Here is a 15,798-nt window from a genome sequence, read left to right as displayed (position 1 = left end):
CTATCATATCGTACAAATTTCAACCAAACTTACAAACTTCAATGTGAACTAAACACAGCCGGACTATGTATTCAGTGGGCAACTGGGCTTGGATCAAGCCTACATATCCGCTTTTCAGCCTATCCAGTTTGATTAAGAAAAAAAAACACGGGCATATGGACTGAAAGTTTCAGTTTACTTCAGAAATAAACAGTGATCAGTCATAAAAAAAGACAATCAAAGAGGAACTTGGTTATCAAATAATTACAAAAAGTTGTGAGCATGTTAGAGAATTAAACACGAGACATTAGAGTTGAAACCATATATCCATCGCCATTACACTATCAAGTATAGAGTGATCACGCGAAGGCACACGCGATCCATCAACCGGCGAAGTAGCTAGCCATGAACATGTGGCATATAAACTACCTGATCGCTACAGTACATTCGATCGATCCAAAACTGGAAGATAGCTAATTAATTAGCTAGCTAAAGCTTCTCGCGAAAGAAAATTAACTATAGCTAGCTTTGGAGAGACGACGACGACGAAGAAGACGTAACCTCGGTACCGTGCCGCGAGCCGAAAGGCACCGGCGCCCCGGACACGTCGCCGCGCGAAATCTATCCTTTCCCCAATTCTTGATGATAAATTTATCTGTGATCCTCAAGAAAAGCTTGGAATCATCTTAAACCTGACCGAAATTTATATGTGATCCTCAAGAAAAAGCTTGGAATAATCTTAAACCTGACCTCGCACCACAAGCCAGGGTGCGTCGTGATCGCAAATATTTATGCGTGCCCTGCCTCGATCGATCGATCACCGGCAGCAGCTGAGCAGCATCGAGCATCGCTTGTTCATCTCATCTCAAGATCTGTCTCAGATTAATTACCCAGAGCTAGCTGCATCTCACCGGGTAGGAGATTTCGATTGGAATTGCAAGGAAAGGTAGCTAGCTAGCACTTGCTAAGCTAGGCGCCATGGCGGAGCAGCAGCAGCAGCAGCGCGACGGCGACTTCGAGCCGGTCTACGAGTGGCTCGACGCCGGCGCCCACTATCTCCTCCGCGTCAACGTCCCAGGTAATTACTAACTGTTTTAATTAGTTCTTCCAACATGCATGTGTAATGGTGAGGTGAAATGGTGATCTATACGTTGGCTTGGTTGGTTTTTACTGTTAATTTCTTGATTTCTCGGTTGATTATTTTTTTGTTTTTGAAGAGTTCAAGAAGGAGGAGTTACAGGTGCACGTGGACCCCGCCGGCCGGCTGACCGTCCGCGGCCAGCACGGCGGCCTCCGGCTGAACAAGGTGTTCCAGCTGCCGCCGACGTGCAACCTCGACGCGATCACCGGCAGGCTGGAGGCCAGCGTGCTCGTCCTCACCGTGCCCAAGAAGCCGGCGACAACCGCCGCCGCCGCCGCCCTGCCGCCCAAGGCCAATCAGGAGGAGGAGAAGGAGACCAAGAAGGCTGACGAACACGACGTCGCCGGCAAGCCGCCGCCGCCGCCGCCGAAGACTGACAGTGATCAGTCCGAGCGGAGGACCCAGCTGTCGGCTAGAGAGAAGAAAGAGGAGCCGCCCAAGGCTACAGCCCCCGCGGCGGCGCCGCCGCAGCCGGCGGCGCGAGAGCGTCATGATGAGGAGGAGAAGGCCAGGGCCGAACACAAGGCGAGGCTGTCCCGGGAGGCGGACAGGAGGATCGAGGCGGCGAGGGCGAGGCTGGCGGCGCAGCAGGCCGCCTCGAGGCCCGCGCCGGCGCCGGCGCCGGAGCCGGAGAAGACGGCCGCGTGGTGGAAGGAGCGCGCGGCGGAGGAAGGGATGAAGCTGGCGGAGGCCATCGGGAAGAACAAGGAGGTGGTCGCCACGGCCGTCGCCGCGTTCGCACTCGGCGTCTTCGTCTCCACCAAACTATTCTCCCGGAACAACTAATTAATTAATCAATTCACCCAGTATCATTCTCACGTGTGTATCGATCGAAATGCATGTATACTTGTACTACATAATATGCATGAGTTAAAATTTCCACTTATCTTTCTTTTGTACTATTGAGCTTACAAACAAGCATCGATACAAATGTCCGAAACACTTTAGGGGATAATATAAATGGTATTACAAATTTTAGAGGATTAGATTTCGGTTTCAAAGGGAAGATCCTAGCAGGGAGGCAATGTGGGCTCAAGCCCCCATCAGCTGGCCAAAGCAGATGTAGATCCAATAGTTCACACATGTTACTACTTGTTGCTAGATAGAGGAAAAAAACTAGATGATCAAAAGATAGATAGTTTTTCAAGGTTTTTAATAGGAACTTACAATATATTTATGTATGATTTTTAGATTTATCTTATATTTAAGAGAACTTTTACGATACATTGTACTGTAAATATATACTACCAGTATATGATAGGGTAGATTTGGTATTTGTTAAAAATCTGAAAAGGGTTGTCTAGTCATTTAAAATAGAGATTTATTTCCATTGGATGAATATTAATTCCTTCGGTTGTTTTTTTTTTTGCTTTGTAATTTGAGCTTGTAACAGCTGTTTATTTCAGCCCAACTCTATACTGCATTGCTCCAAAAAATTGTGCTATTAAATTGGATTCTCTAATATATCGTCTAAAGTTGGAAACGATGTTAATGGTTTTGGAGTCTGAACATTCTTCTTTCAAGGCCTTCTCTGGAAGATTGAAACGTGGGAGTTGAATGGATAGTAGTCACAGAATTGTTCATACATTAGTTATATTGGTATGTAACCATGCTAATTACATTAGTTATGCTAATTATGCCGCCCTGCTGCTGCCACCTGCCGCCGCCAGGTTGCCGCTGCCCTGGTCCTCGAACGCGCCGATGATGCCGATGACGAAGGCCGTGGAGAAGGACTGCATCGCCGTGCTGTTGGGCGCCCTGTGGAACTGAAGCGGCACCGGGAAGAAGGCGTGGCCCTTGAGCTGGTTCGTGCCGTTGGTCAACATGAGCAGCCCGTTCGGGGTCACCGTCGCCATGTCATCGAAGCTGAGATTCGCGGCGGTGAACCCGTTGAGGACAAACTGCTCGTCGCCTTCCGCCTCCCGCAAACCTCCGCAGCCCGTCGGCGCTGCCTCCCGCAGACCTGACGATTTGGGGATTTTTGGAAGAACTAGTAGGTTTTGGGTGAAGAAAGGGGGAGGGAAATCGAATCGATTCCCGATGGCGGCGGCGCCGATTGTGGTTGTCGACGGCCGCGCGGCGCGGCGTGCTCGCAGAGGCAGCCAGCGACGGCGGTCGCCCATGCGCGCCGCTTCAAGAAAAATTCGCTTTGACTGGGCGCAAAAGGCCGGATCTGACTAAGTGAGAAACGCGAATTTACAAAATTAACCCTCACGCAAATAGATAAAAAGACAAATATATTCTATTCAATTTATACCGTAAAATAATTGGAAGGAAGATCAGATGAATTTACACCGTTAGATCAAATATACTGATAGTATATACTTTAAGTAGAATGTACCGTAAAAGTCCTCATATTTAATCTAGTTATATTAGTATGCTTTATTTCATCGGCACCTCCTAAAATTTAGTCCTGTGTTTGCCACTGAAGGGAGGTATATGAAACTCTTTCCCTTATAGATGATGAAAAATGAAACCCAACAAATGTAAATTCAAACAAACCCTTGCCATATCAACCAATTTTATTATAGGCAATGAAAATTTAAAAGAACCCAATATATGTACAATTTCTACATTCCATTCTGTCAAATCTACAGTGGAACATTAGAAAGGAGTGAGTTCACCACACATAAATTCGAATCAAGTGATGAAAGTTCTTTAGTAAATTCAGTGAAATTCTATTTAAAACGTACCCACTTGTGTATTATTGTGGGCACTAGGATGTAAATTTCAGTGAGTGTACTACTGGGGTCAATGGTCATAAACCCATAACTCTTTTACCACATCTCTACGGCTTAGCCCTTCTTGTAAAAAAAAAAGTACGAAATATTGAAAGTCATTTTGATTTTTTCCTAGTCAAACTTAAATAAGTTTGACCAAGTTTATAAAAAAACATAATAGATTTTTTAACACAAAATAAACTTATTATCAAAATATACTAAATGTAGATTTAATAAAACTAATCTGTTGTTTTAATTAATGTTTATATTTTTTTTATACAAACTTGGTCAAACTCAATAAAGTTTGATTAGGGAAAAAGTCAAAACGAATTATAATACGAAGCAAAGGGAAACAAAGGGAGTACAAAATATTGATGGTCCAAACGACATGACCACACACCGAGTCTTAGAATATTTAGTTGGTTAAACTCGCTTGGTTTTTTTCTTCGGATGAGAGGACTTGCACAACGTATCAAAACGACTTATAATATAAAACAGAGGGAGTAAATGGCCCAAACGACATGACCACACATCGAGTCTTAGAATATTTTGTTGGTCTCACACTCTCACTCACTTAGTTTTCTTCGGATGAGAGGACTTGCACATTTCTCATAGGTGGCAACGTACCTCTGCTAACCTCGTATAGTCGCGGGTAATTACTACTCTACGCAGCTTGTAGGCTTGGAAGACGAGACGAAACCAAGATCCCTACCCTAACCCAAACCTCGACGTCAATTAAACACCTATTTTTCTTCTTACCATCGATCGAGAGTTGTGTCACCTTAAAAGAAAACACTTCGAATAAACAAATTCAACACACAAACATGTTGAGTTGTGATTCAAATTCATTTACACTTAATAAAGGACAGCTTCTACCGTAGTAGAGCGAAGGGCCGTGCACCTGGGGACGCTCGGGGGTGCGGGGCGGAGCCCCCACGAAACGGATCGTCATCCCCTTTAGGGTTCCACCATATATATACTTCTTGTAAGCCGCCGTGTAGCGTTGTAACCTCACCCCAGATATAGCGAAGATATTTTGCTGGCTGGAGCCCGTGGTTTTTTCTCTCCTGTTTTGGGAGGGTTTTCCACGTTAAATCTCGTGTCTTCTGTGATTGATCTATTGTTTTTTGTCGTTTGTTCGCTTATCGTTTCCTAACAAAACACACATTGACACATAGTAATATATATGGTTCCTTCGATCTCACCATCCAAGTTCTCAACCCATCCAACCATAGCTCGATCATGTTGGCGTGCGTGCCCAAGGGATCCAGATCGGCGGCGACCTGCGAGAGCAGGTGTGGCTCGACGGCGCCGCCGCCGGCTACGTCGTCCGCCTCGACATCGCCGGGTTCAGCAAGGATGAGGTCGACGTGCGGGTGAACGGCGCCACCGGCCGCGTGACGGTGCTCGGGCAGCGGCCCGCGGCGGCGGGGCCGCACGTCCGCCTCCGCCGCGTGATCCAGCTTCCCCCGACGGCCGACTCGGACCGCGTCGCCGCCCGCTTCGTCGGCACCACGCTGTTCCTCACCGTGCCCAAGAAGCGCCCCGCGGCGGCCGCGGCGGCGACGGGGGTGGTGATGGCGACGACGATGGAGGTGGCGGAGACGGAGACGGAGACGGAGAAGAAGAAGGAGCGGGCGGCCAGGTGGGACAGCGGGAGCGTGGTCGCCGCCGCCGCCGCCGCCGCGGCGGCGTTCGCGCTCGGCGTCGTCGTGTCGCACGGGATCTTACTCTACACCAGGAATGGTTAATTGATGGGCTTGATGAATGATGTTGTGTATGTGAGCTCAGAGATTGATTTGCTGGGATTAGTGGGAGTACTGAGTACATGCATGAAAAATAACTCCTGTAATCCACATGAGTGTGTGTGTGTGTGTTTCTTAGGTGCGGGACAGTAGGCTTGTGCTCTTATTTGTTTCTTCGCAATAGTGTTTTCTGTCAGGGGTTTTGGTCCGTCGTCCACTGATCAGTGTGTCGCACGGTGAGGTATTGTGTCCTGCGTCCGCCCGATTCCGATCAAACAGCAACCATGAAAAAGTCTTGGATAAAAACGACTTCGCACTGATTAAATCGTCATCCAATTTCTAGAGAGTGCCACAATCATACGTCCGATGTTTTACAAAACATCATATCGGATAATGTTGCAATGTATTATTATAAAATGTTTCACTATTCAATAAAAAAAAGTTTAAAATGTTTCATCAGACGGGGAAAAATGTTTTATCCCGTGAATGAAAGTGTCTCAACCAAATATGTAACGCTCCGCTTTTCGTGAGACGTTAAAAAAAACTAATTCTAGAAAATCCTATATGCGAAAATTTCGTTCTTTGAGTGAGAGTCTAAGTCGTGCCGTGGATCTCAATTCAATCTCCATCGTTGTTCCCTCTCGTCGCTATCAAAATCGTCCACCTCAAGATTCCAATTCCAATTCAAGTCTCCGAAATTCAATCGCCTCCTTTGAATCCTCGCCAAATACTTGTCTCGATTCCAAAATATCCGAGTCTTCCTTGAACCAGTTCCTTGACTCCACCCTATGTTCCTAAGTCCAAATATCAAATTTGAATTCAAACCTAAACTCCAATTCTCTCCAATTCAATTTCTCTGTAGAAGTCTATTTTGCCTCCTTCTAATTTTGGATGGGCCGGATCCCCTCCACTCTGCCTATCTCCTCCCTCTTCCTTTTTGTGGACCGGTTTTCTTCCCTCGGCCCATCTCTCTCTCTCGGCCCGGCCCGTTCTCTCTCTCAGCCTTCCCCTCCCTCGCTCCGCACGTTCGCCGCACGCGCGTGCGCGTGAGCCATCCCCGAGCCGAGCTCTCTCTCTCTCGCTCTTCCTCTCCCCGTTTCACTCACCGGCACCGATTCCTGCCTCCGCCTTTGAATTCCGCCGCGCCCTTGCTCCGCGCGCGCGCTCCCGCGTGGTGGCCGACCGCCCTCGGTCGCCGTTCGCCCTGGCCCGCCTGCGCCGCGCAGCCGCCCGCGCCCACTCTGCCGCCGCACCCACCTCTGCGCCACAGCTCGCGTGCGTCCAAGATGCGGAGGCAGCGCCTCTCTCTCCCACGCGCTCTCTCCTCCCTCAGCTCGCCCAAAAACGGCAAGGAGCAAAGCTCCTTTCCCCCTTCCCCTTTTTGCTTTTTCCCTTCCATCCACCATCGCCTCCTCTGCCGCGCCCGCGACCACGCTCGACCGCCATCTCCCGCTCCTTGACCGTCTAGGTCGGTTCCCCCCCCCCTCCCCCCCAAACCGACTTCACCACCGCCTATAAAACCCAGTTCGAGCGCCCTTCTCGTTCGGTTCTTGCCTCTCCACCGCCGTCCCCAAATCCTACCACCCCCGCACTCCCGCACTCCCTTCCCCGGCGCGCTCGCCTCGGCACCGTGCCGCCTCGGTGTCAAATTCGCCGCTAGACTCCGCCGCTCGGCCGACGCGGTGTCCCCGAACCGAGACCACCGGCGCGAACGCCGTTCCCTGGAACCCAGTCGTGCGCCGCCGCCTCCTTCCCATCAGCGGACCGCCGCCGCCAAGGTCGATTCGTGGCCGCCGGTGAGCCCCCGCCCCTTCCCCTTACCGCGCGCAATGCTGTCACCACCCTCTTTATCTCTCTTCTCGCTATCATCCTGCCACCCTCGATGCCGCGCGCGCCACGCGCCGTCGTTGGCCTCTCTCTCTCTCTCTAACCAGCTCGCCGTCACACTCCCGGAGTTCCTCGCGCCCCCTTCCCATTGGCCGCTCCCCACTTTTCCTTCTCGCCGCACCCACGCTCGCGGTAGCCCGCCGCGGCCGTGTTTCCGCCGCCGCCGTGCGCAACCGCAGTTCCGCCGTCGGCCCTTCTCTCCTCAACCCCTCGCGCTGCCACCCTCCTTGAGCCCCGGCGAAACTCCCCGGTGCGCCTCCGCGGCCGCCCGCCTCGCCGGCCGCGCCCGCGCCGTGCCACCCATCCCGCCGCCGCACGGCCGCCGTCGCCGGCCGCCGTCGCGCCGCCTCTCCCTCATCCGAGCCGGTGGATGGAATCGCCTCGACTCCCTCTTGCTTCCAGTGTCCGCGCCTCACTCCGGTTCGCCGCCGTTCGCCGGCGCCCCTCGGCCGCCGTGAGCCGTCCGATCCGGGCGAGCCTGGCCTCCCTCTCTCTCGCGCTTGCGTGGCAGTCCACGTGGGCTTGACCAAGTCCGCGCCTGCCCCGTCAGCCGCCCAGTCAGCCTCCGCCTCTCTCTCCCCACCCGAGCCCTAATGGGCCAATCTCCTTTGGGCCGCGCCTCACGCTCGGCCTAAAAAGTCTGTATTTTCTCCCTCCACCAAATCAACTCACATACACAAAAGTCCATCTTCCCCGCCAGTTGGCCCCACATGTCAATGAGTAATTAAAGGGTATTCTTGGGTATATTCTTTTCCATAAATTCAATAGATCATTTCTTTGTTCCAAAAATTCCAACAAATCATTTCTCATATTCCAGAAATTCCAATTAAGCTTCAAAAATTCATATCTCTAGATCCGTTCATCCGATTGACTCCGTTCAACTTTCAATAATTCCGTAAAATTGAGATCTATTTAATGGCACTATTATTTAGTCTAAATATGATCTTTATTTTGGGTTTTGTGTAGGTTTTTAATTGTTTGCGTATAGTTGCGGTTACCGGATTTTCGTCGATCGCGGGTTTTCTCGAAGATTCGTGAAGCTTCGTGAAGACCTTAAGCAAGGCAAGTCACCCTTTGATCAATTGCTCCTATAATTGGAAAATCATTATTATTTTGTTTGTAACTTGCATTATTAGAATCACACACTTAATTTGCTAGGCCTCGGTTTGCGTGCCAAATCGACGGACCTACCCAGTAGTCGCACTAATTCCTGTAGGCTGTACTACCCTGATTTCCTGTTGCTCCATCCTTGTGGTACTTCGGTATTCGTGCTCTCTGAGCGCGTATACTAAATATCCCACATACATCGTTGATTGTCGAAAATTTGGGAAATGGGTTTGAGAAGCCTTGAAAACCCGACATGTGGTGTCGGTGTGTTTGAAAATAAAATAGTTTGTGAAAACTCGCGATGCGGGTGCCGTGCCTACGTGGCGTTGTCCCGTATTTGCATATGAGGACCGATTCCTGTGGGAAACTCATCAAGCATAACAAAGTGCAACCACAAGGTGGTATGGGCCACCCTGGCTAAGTAATTAGTCGGTTTAGGGAAACCTTGCATGCCAATAGTTGGGGAACGCCGGGGCGGGGTCGGTTGGAGCCAAACCGGGTTCCTGGTAAGCAAGGAAGAGAAGCTTGCTGAATTACCGATCGAGGTGGTTGGAGTTTGATTTGTGAAAACTAAAATAGCCTATATTTATGTGAGGATTTGATCCTTCTATGTGGCATGAGGTAACCCTGGGCCGGCTTAGGAAAGGCTTTGTTGCGAAACTCCGACACCGACGGGTGTTCGGAATAAGTTCGTATCTTGTGGGTAAAGTGTACCCCTCTGTAGAGGTTAACTATCTGTTCGAACAGCCGTGCCCACGGTCATGGGCGGATGTGAGGTGGTTCCCGTTGCGTAGATTTGTTTGCCTGTGCTTTGTGAAAAGTTGTTGTGGAATGGGAATCGTAACCAGAATCAGTCTATGTGGCAGATGGATGACCTGAGTGGTCAGAAACGAATCTGTGTGATTCGGGATGTCTGTGGGCATCATAGACTAGGCTTCTCGAGTAGAAACGGATTGCTTTGCTGCTGGGCAGCTGGACTCTGGGAGTCCGAGAAAATGAAAAAGGCTCCGGGAGCCGCTTAATCAAGTGAAATGACTCTGGGAGCCAAGAAGTAATGATCTGACCTGGGAGGTCGGTACATTACCATTTGAGTTGTTGAAAAGCATCTCTTAAGTCGAATCGAGACGCAAGTCTCTTTTTGGCCTAAACTTGAAAAGAAATAAATCACTTAGTGATTTCAAAATGATTTCAAACAAAAGATTTGCAAAACAACCTTGCCTCTCTTCCAAGCTTGTATTAAACACCTATTCCCGTGACTTGCTGAGTACGAAAGTACTCACCCTTGCTCTATATAAATATATATAGTTCCTCTGCCCTGAAGTTGAAGATGAAGTGAAGTGAAGATTAGGGTTTTGTCTTGGTTCCCAGCCGTCGCCTGTGGTGTTGGGTGTTAGTCCGTTGGTTTCACTGCTGCTGTTGTTGGTGTTTCCTCGTCCGCGTCGTCGGTTGTATTCTCGGGCTGTCTGAGCTGCAACCTAAGTTAAGGTAAATAAGTCCTCTATTTATTTTAAGGATTGCAATGAATCATATTTGTCACCGTGGGTACCAGCACTATGTCCTGGGACTGGTACTGTGATCGCGGTTTCGTAGGAAGTGGTTCGCGCCGTTTTCCTACGACACGCTCCTGTCAGGAGCCATTGTACGGCGGTGCCGGATCGGGGTGTGACAAAATACAACATGAAACATACCAATCACAACACAAAGAATCAATATATGCAACACCAAATCAAAATATAATGAAACACCTTGATAAAATAAAGTGCAACAAGAAAAACAATCGGGGTGCAAAATCTCTAAAAGCTCTAAGAAAATGAACCCACCTCCGTCTTCTTCTACTTCAGCCACCAGAACCACCGATGCGGCGGGGGAGGCGACGACACAGGGAAGACGCAGGCGAGCAGTGGCGCAAGACGGGCGTCCTCCGACTAAGGCCAGCTGCATCAGCATTCGGTCCTTGTCAGTAGCTAGATCCAACACCTTTTCCCCATCCCGTGTCGTCGTGCCCTGCCCCCTGCCCCCTCCCCCGGCGGCCGCCAATGGCGGCAAGGTCCAACGTCTTCATCATATCCTGTGTCGCCCTATGCCCCCTGACACACTGCCTCTGCTGTTGTCATGTACCCTGCACCGCCGTTGTCGTCATCATCGTGTTTTTAACGAAGCGAGGCCCAGTGCCTCCTCTGCCACCGTATGGCCATTGGGATGAAGTCTTTCAGGAGAGATAGAGCAAGAGGGAGGGTAAAAATAAAATGAAGAGATGTGGGAACGTGTGGTGGAGGAGGTAGCTAAGTGTTCTGGATAAGGACGAGTGTGTCCAATATTTTGGAGTCGCCCGGACTTACGTCACTAAGCATTTTCGCAAATTTCTTGATATGATGTCCGATTCATGTCCATGTGTGCTTTTCATCAGATCGAGTTCTTATTCTGCACAAGATCGCTTTCCTATCATGATTATTATTGTGATACGCATCTGCACATGTGCAAAAGATTCCTACGCAAAATTCAGTGGGTTGTGCATAAGCAGATAATTGAATTATTTTTTTTTCTTAAGATTGATTTGAGATATTCTTGAGGCTTTCATTGAGAAAAGAAAGATATGCTCGGGTCTATCTTCACCTCCATGCTCTTTTGTTAATTGGTGATTTATCTTTACTCTGCTCGGCTCCATGGCTCCACATGCATGCGCATCGAATTAAGCTCCCTAACACAAACATTTAAAAAGAAACTCTCTGGTGCGAAGATGGTCATGTTTACGAGTCATAGATGTTGAAATTGCTCCCTGATATGCAATCATACAAAGATATGTCGAAACTGAATCAATTATTTAATATTAGTCATAAATATTAATTAGGTTTGAGATTATGAAACTTTTCTTCTAAAAAGGTCTCATGAGCCGCTCCAGCGACTCACTAAGTGAATCACGCTGCATCTTTCCCAACCCTCCAGAAACCCTATCTTCCCCTCGTCATCGTCGCCGACGGCCGCTCGGTAGGTCACCGGTGACAGCGAGGCCTTCTCCATGGTTGCACAGTGTGCCCCTGGAACCTAAAGATTGCCTCCTATGACAACAAACTCTAAATCTACTTGGTGCTGAGGATGTAGTGGGTGTGGTCAGAGGCTATTCGTGTTACTGGCTAGAGGCGGGGTTGCAACGGCGAGGGTCTGTAGTTGGCAAGGAGTGTGGGGCCTACCGGGCAGAGGTCTAGTACGCATTGATGAAGGCGGAGGCTGGTAGCAGCATGTTGGCCCATGCAGCAAGCAGCCGACGGATAGAGCGCATGCACTCGTGAGGTTGACCATGCAGAAGGCAGTGATGCAAGCACTGGTTGGTGGAGCAGCCGCCGGATTCGGGGCCTCAAACTTGGATCGAGCCGCAGAACATCACCATCACGGGTGGCAACGACGGGTCGTCCTCTGTTGCTAGTGCGTTTTCATCTCCTTGTAGCTCCTCCCTTTTATGGCCGGTTTAGATCTGATCGTGGGGAACTCTATGGTGAGACGGTATATGCGATGACAGGAGAGGAAATCCGAGATTGCCGACGTGAAGTGGTGGGTGTTGGCAGTCACCTCGCTCCTTCTTGGTGAGGTGATGGCATAGGAGGAAGGCCAATATGGTCGCCATCGTGCAACGGTCGGTGGTCATTGTCATGGTCATGGTCATGGTCGTGCCAGTGTGTAGGCATGGATGGTTGTGGTTGTGCTGGCAGTAGGACAGAAGTCAAGTAGAGAGCGACGTTGTGGTGGTGATGATGTGTTGGCAAGATTGGTGGTCGATGAGGTCTCAACAACAGGGGTGTAGGCAGATTCTATGGGAAATCTAGCATGGTATTCCTAGGCCGGCGACGGTAATGCCTTTGGGTGCCACAACCCTCTTAAAGGCATTTCTCGAGGTGCCTCCCTCATCTTTTTTATTGGGATCCTTTAAGTGAAAACCACATCCAAGTATCCTTTGACAAGCGATGACGGTGTTTTCAGTGTCATAACCTCCTTGGAGGCATCATTTTAGAGGTTCTTTCACCCATAGCTGCATTGTAGGCCCAACGACAATCAGTTATGTTGGGGCAGCCGTCTTGGCACATAGGTCTCTTCCTCAGGCTATGGTAGTGGTGTTGGCACGCAGCGTGGTGTGTTTTTCTTATTTTACTAAGTATACCCTTTCGCGGCCATGGTGTCTTTGTATAAAGATGCACAATTCTTTTGCATATTCCTAAAAAAAAATATTAATTAGTTTATCCCATTGCACTTATGAGCACATTGCTAGTTTATATAAAATGCACATCGTCTCGTGTTTCTCAATAACATTCTGCCAATGGAACTAGCTTATAATTGCTATGTACGCAGTTGGGTTTCCCTAGCAACTAATAGCTTATACTACCTCCATATTTAAATATATAACATTATTTGACATTCCAGTTTCTTTTCAACTTTGACTACTAACTAACAAAATTATAATAGTATTTATAAAGAAAAATCTATCCATAATTGTTTTTTATGTTTTCAAAATAAATCTTTGAGAGCTATCGGTTGTTCAAGTTTTGAATTTGTCCATATAAAGCCATCAGTATCTTATATTTAAATATGGAGGAAGAATTTAATGACCAACCATAATTGAACATCAAGATGGTGCCACATGCTTGATGACTTGATCAATTGATCTGCCGATGGAAGTACTGTAGCTCCAACCCGCTCTTTTGGATTGGAGGAAATTCATAAGAATTTTAGAGATTTTCCTATACACATGTTTTGTTTGGAACAAAATATTAGAGCATATGCCAATTCTTTTAGAATCCATTCCATTGGGGAATATATATAGGATTTGAGCTCAAACAACTTTTTATTTTTTTTCCTTTGAGTAGTCAAAAGCAACATAAAATCCATCAAAATTCATATGTTATTTTCTTGTGAGCCACCTATACACATTATCTTTTAAACATATGTGACTTTGATTTTCGTGGGATTCATATATACTACGTCAATTCTATTCCTATATTTTTCATATATCGGTTCCTGTATTACTAAAATCATGTATTTATAAAAGGAATCCCGCTCACGTTTTCTTCAGATGAGAGGAATTGGACATTTCTCGTAGGTGGCAATCGTAGTCCTAGGTAACCAGCAGATGCCTGATGCCATGTATATGCATCCATGCCGAAAGCAAGTAAATGTAAGTAGAAGAGTACTGTGCGTAGCTTGTAGGCTTGGAAAACGAGACAAAACCAAGATCCCTACCCAAACCCAACCCTCGACGCCAATTAAACACCAATTTTCTTGGTGCGATCGATCGATCGAGAGTTGTGTCACCTTGAAGAAAACGCTTCGAATAACCAATTCAACACACAATCACGTAAGTATATATGGCTCCCTCCTTGGAGCTCCATCTCACCATCCATAGCTCCTCCTTGGTCCAGATCGCCCGCGAGGCTATAGCTTAGCATATCGATCCACCATGTCGACGTGCGTGCCCAAGGGATCGAGATCGGCGAAGGGAGCGGCGGCGGCGGAGGTGGAGCCCCGCGACGTCGACCTGCAGCCGGAGGTGAAGTGGCACGACGGCGCCGCGGGCTACGTCGCCCGCCTCGACCTCGCCGGGTTCAGGAAGGAGGAGTTCCGCGTGCAGGTGGACGGCGCGGGGCGCGTCACGGTGCGCGGGCAGCGGCCCGCGGGGCACGTCCGCCTCCACCGCGAGTTCCAGCTGCCGCCGGCGGCCGATGTGGACCGGATCGCCGCCCGCTTCGACGGCGCCACGCTGTGCCTCACCGTGCCGAAGCGCCCCGCGGGCGGCGCGGCGGAGGTGGTGATGGCGACGATGGAGGACGCGAGGGTAGAGGCGGAGATGCAGATGGAGATGGAGAAGGAGCGGGCCAGGTGGGATCGGGGGAGCGCGATCGCCGCCGCCGTCGCCGCGTTCGCGCTCGGCGTCGTCGTCTCGCACAGGATCTTCGCCACCAGGAATGGCTCAGCTTGATATATATGCATATTGTGGAATATGTGATGAGCTCGGAGATTGTTGGAACTAATGGAAGTAAACGACATCACATATTCGCATGTTTAAAATATACTCCAATATGATAATATGATTCAATATATGAGACCCAGGAAGAACCCAAGAAATGAAAATTCGGCAAGTGAAACACTCGAAATATGAGATTACTCGGCGTGTGATCTTTGATGATCTGTTCATAATTCAGAATTCAGACTCGTTTGGGCTGGTCGTTAGCTATTCTATTATGGATTTATGGGTTTTTTTTCGTGAACGCGCAAAAGGATCACACGTTAATATATTAGAAGAAAAAAAAGACTGCTATGGTTAAAATAGCGAAAAAGAAATGCTGCTCCAATATTGAAGGAGATCGGTGACGGAGGAACCACACTATATTCCCAACAGGACTCGAAAAACAATTCCCAACAGGCCTCGAAAAACAGCGGCACCGCCAACGACCACGGACGACCTTTCTGTAGGATGGAGTCCAAAGCAACTGAAACCGAAGAGAGAGTAATCGAAAACCCTGGAGTTCCGCTCCTTGTACAACTACCAAGATACCAGGAGGATTAGGATGAAAACGGTAGGAAAAACCCTCTACCATTTTCATTTTCATTTTTTTCTCGAAAACGGAATCAGAACGGTATACCATAAACGGTAACCATATAGATAATATCGGTATATTGGAAACGGGACCGTCGGAAAGGAATCTACCGATATTGGTCGGAAGTCAAAAATTCATATCGGAAACAATGAAGTGTAGCATAGTCATACATTCAACTACGCATGAACATGACTTTATAAGATCATTCTTGCATCATCGCACTTCAATCGTTATTACTTTTTTCCTCAGGCATTCATGGAGTAATCATGTGGAGATGAAATGAGAGGAATTTCTTAACTTTTGGACGAATCAAATTTCTGTGATCCTTTGGCTTTTTTTATAGAACAATGTGTATGTACTTAGTGTTTGATGTCAACCCTGATTGTCATGATGATGGATCAAAGGTTGTGAAGTTAAATTGAGTAGTCAAATGTTGTGGACAGCATGCACTAATTGCTCGTTTAAAAGTTTATCATGTTTTCTAGTAGATCATTAGTTTGTCATGTTTTATGATCATTGTAACTATTTTACTTATTACCAACTGAATTTTACAGTAATTTTCAGTCCTTTATTTTTTTTCAGAATTTTCGGGATGTTCCTAGGTAGTTTTTAGAATTTTACTCATTTTCAAATTTTGG

General features: G+C 48.2%; 2 protein-coding genes across 4 annotated transcripts; both read left to right on the top strand.

The window, feature by feature from the left end:
• Positions 1-751: 751 nt before the first annotated feature.
• Positions 752-2,002, top strand: LOC4327664 (uncharacterized). The gene is made up of 2 exons (XM_015787393.3): positions 752-1,057; positions 1,197-2,002. Exons 1-2 carry the CDS (start codon positions 958-960, stop codon positions 1,904-1,906), a joined length of 810 nt encoding a protein of 269 aa, XP_015642879.1. The 5' UTR covers positions 752-957; the 3' UTR covers positions 1,907-2,002.
• Positions 2,003-6,758: 4,756 nt separating this feature from the next.
• LOC4327663 (21.9 kDa heat shock protein-like) lies at positions 6,759-15,744 on the top strand. 3 transcript variants are annotated; one of them, XR_010738752.1, is made up of 3 exons: positions 6,759-7,381; positions 8,439-8,534; positions 15,410-15,744. XR_010738752.1 is itself a non-coding variant. In XM_066306708.1 (3 exons), the coding sequence occupies exon 3, from the start codon at positions 14,023-14,025 to the stop codon at positions 14,539-14,541; it is 519 nt and encodes a 172-aa protein (XP_066162805.1). In that variant the 5' UTR covers positions 7,131-7,381; positions 8,439-8,534; positions 13,985-14,022; the 3' UTR covers positions 14,542-14,750. The 3 variants fall into 3 exon arrangements, 2 of the variants coding, with proteins under 2 accessions (XP_066162805.1, XP_066162806.1); XM_066306708.1 differs by lacking the exon at positions 15,410-15,744 and adding an exon at positions 13,985-14,750 and having other exon boundaries at positions 7,131-7,381; XM_066306709.1 differs by lacking the exons at positions 6,759-7,381; positions 15,410-15,744 and adding exons at positions 7,752-8,213; positions 13,985-14,750.
• Positions 15,745-15,798: the final 54 nt, after the last annotated feature.

The sequence above is a fragment of the Oryza sativa genome, chromosome 1 (assembly GCF_034140825.1).
Source record: "Oryza sativa Japonica Group chromosome 1, ASM3414082v1".
NCBI lineage: Eukaryota > Viridiplantae > Streptophyta > Magnoliopsida > Poales > Poaceae > Oryza > Oryza sativa.
This window is presented reverse-complemented; position numbering and strand designations above follow the sequence as displayed.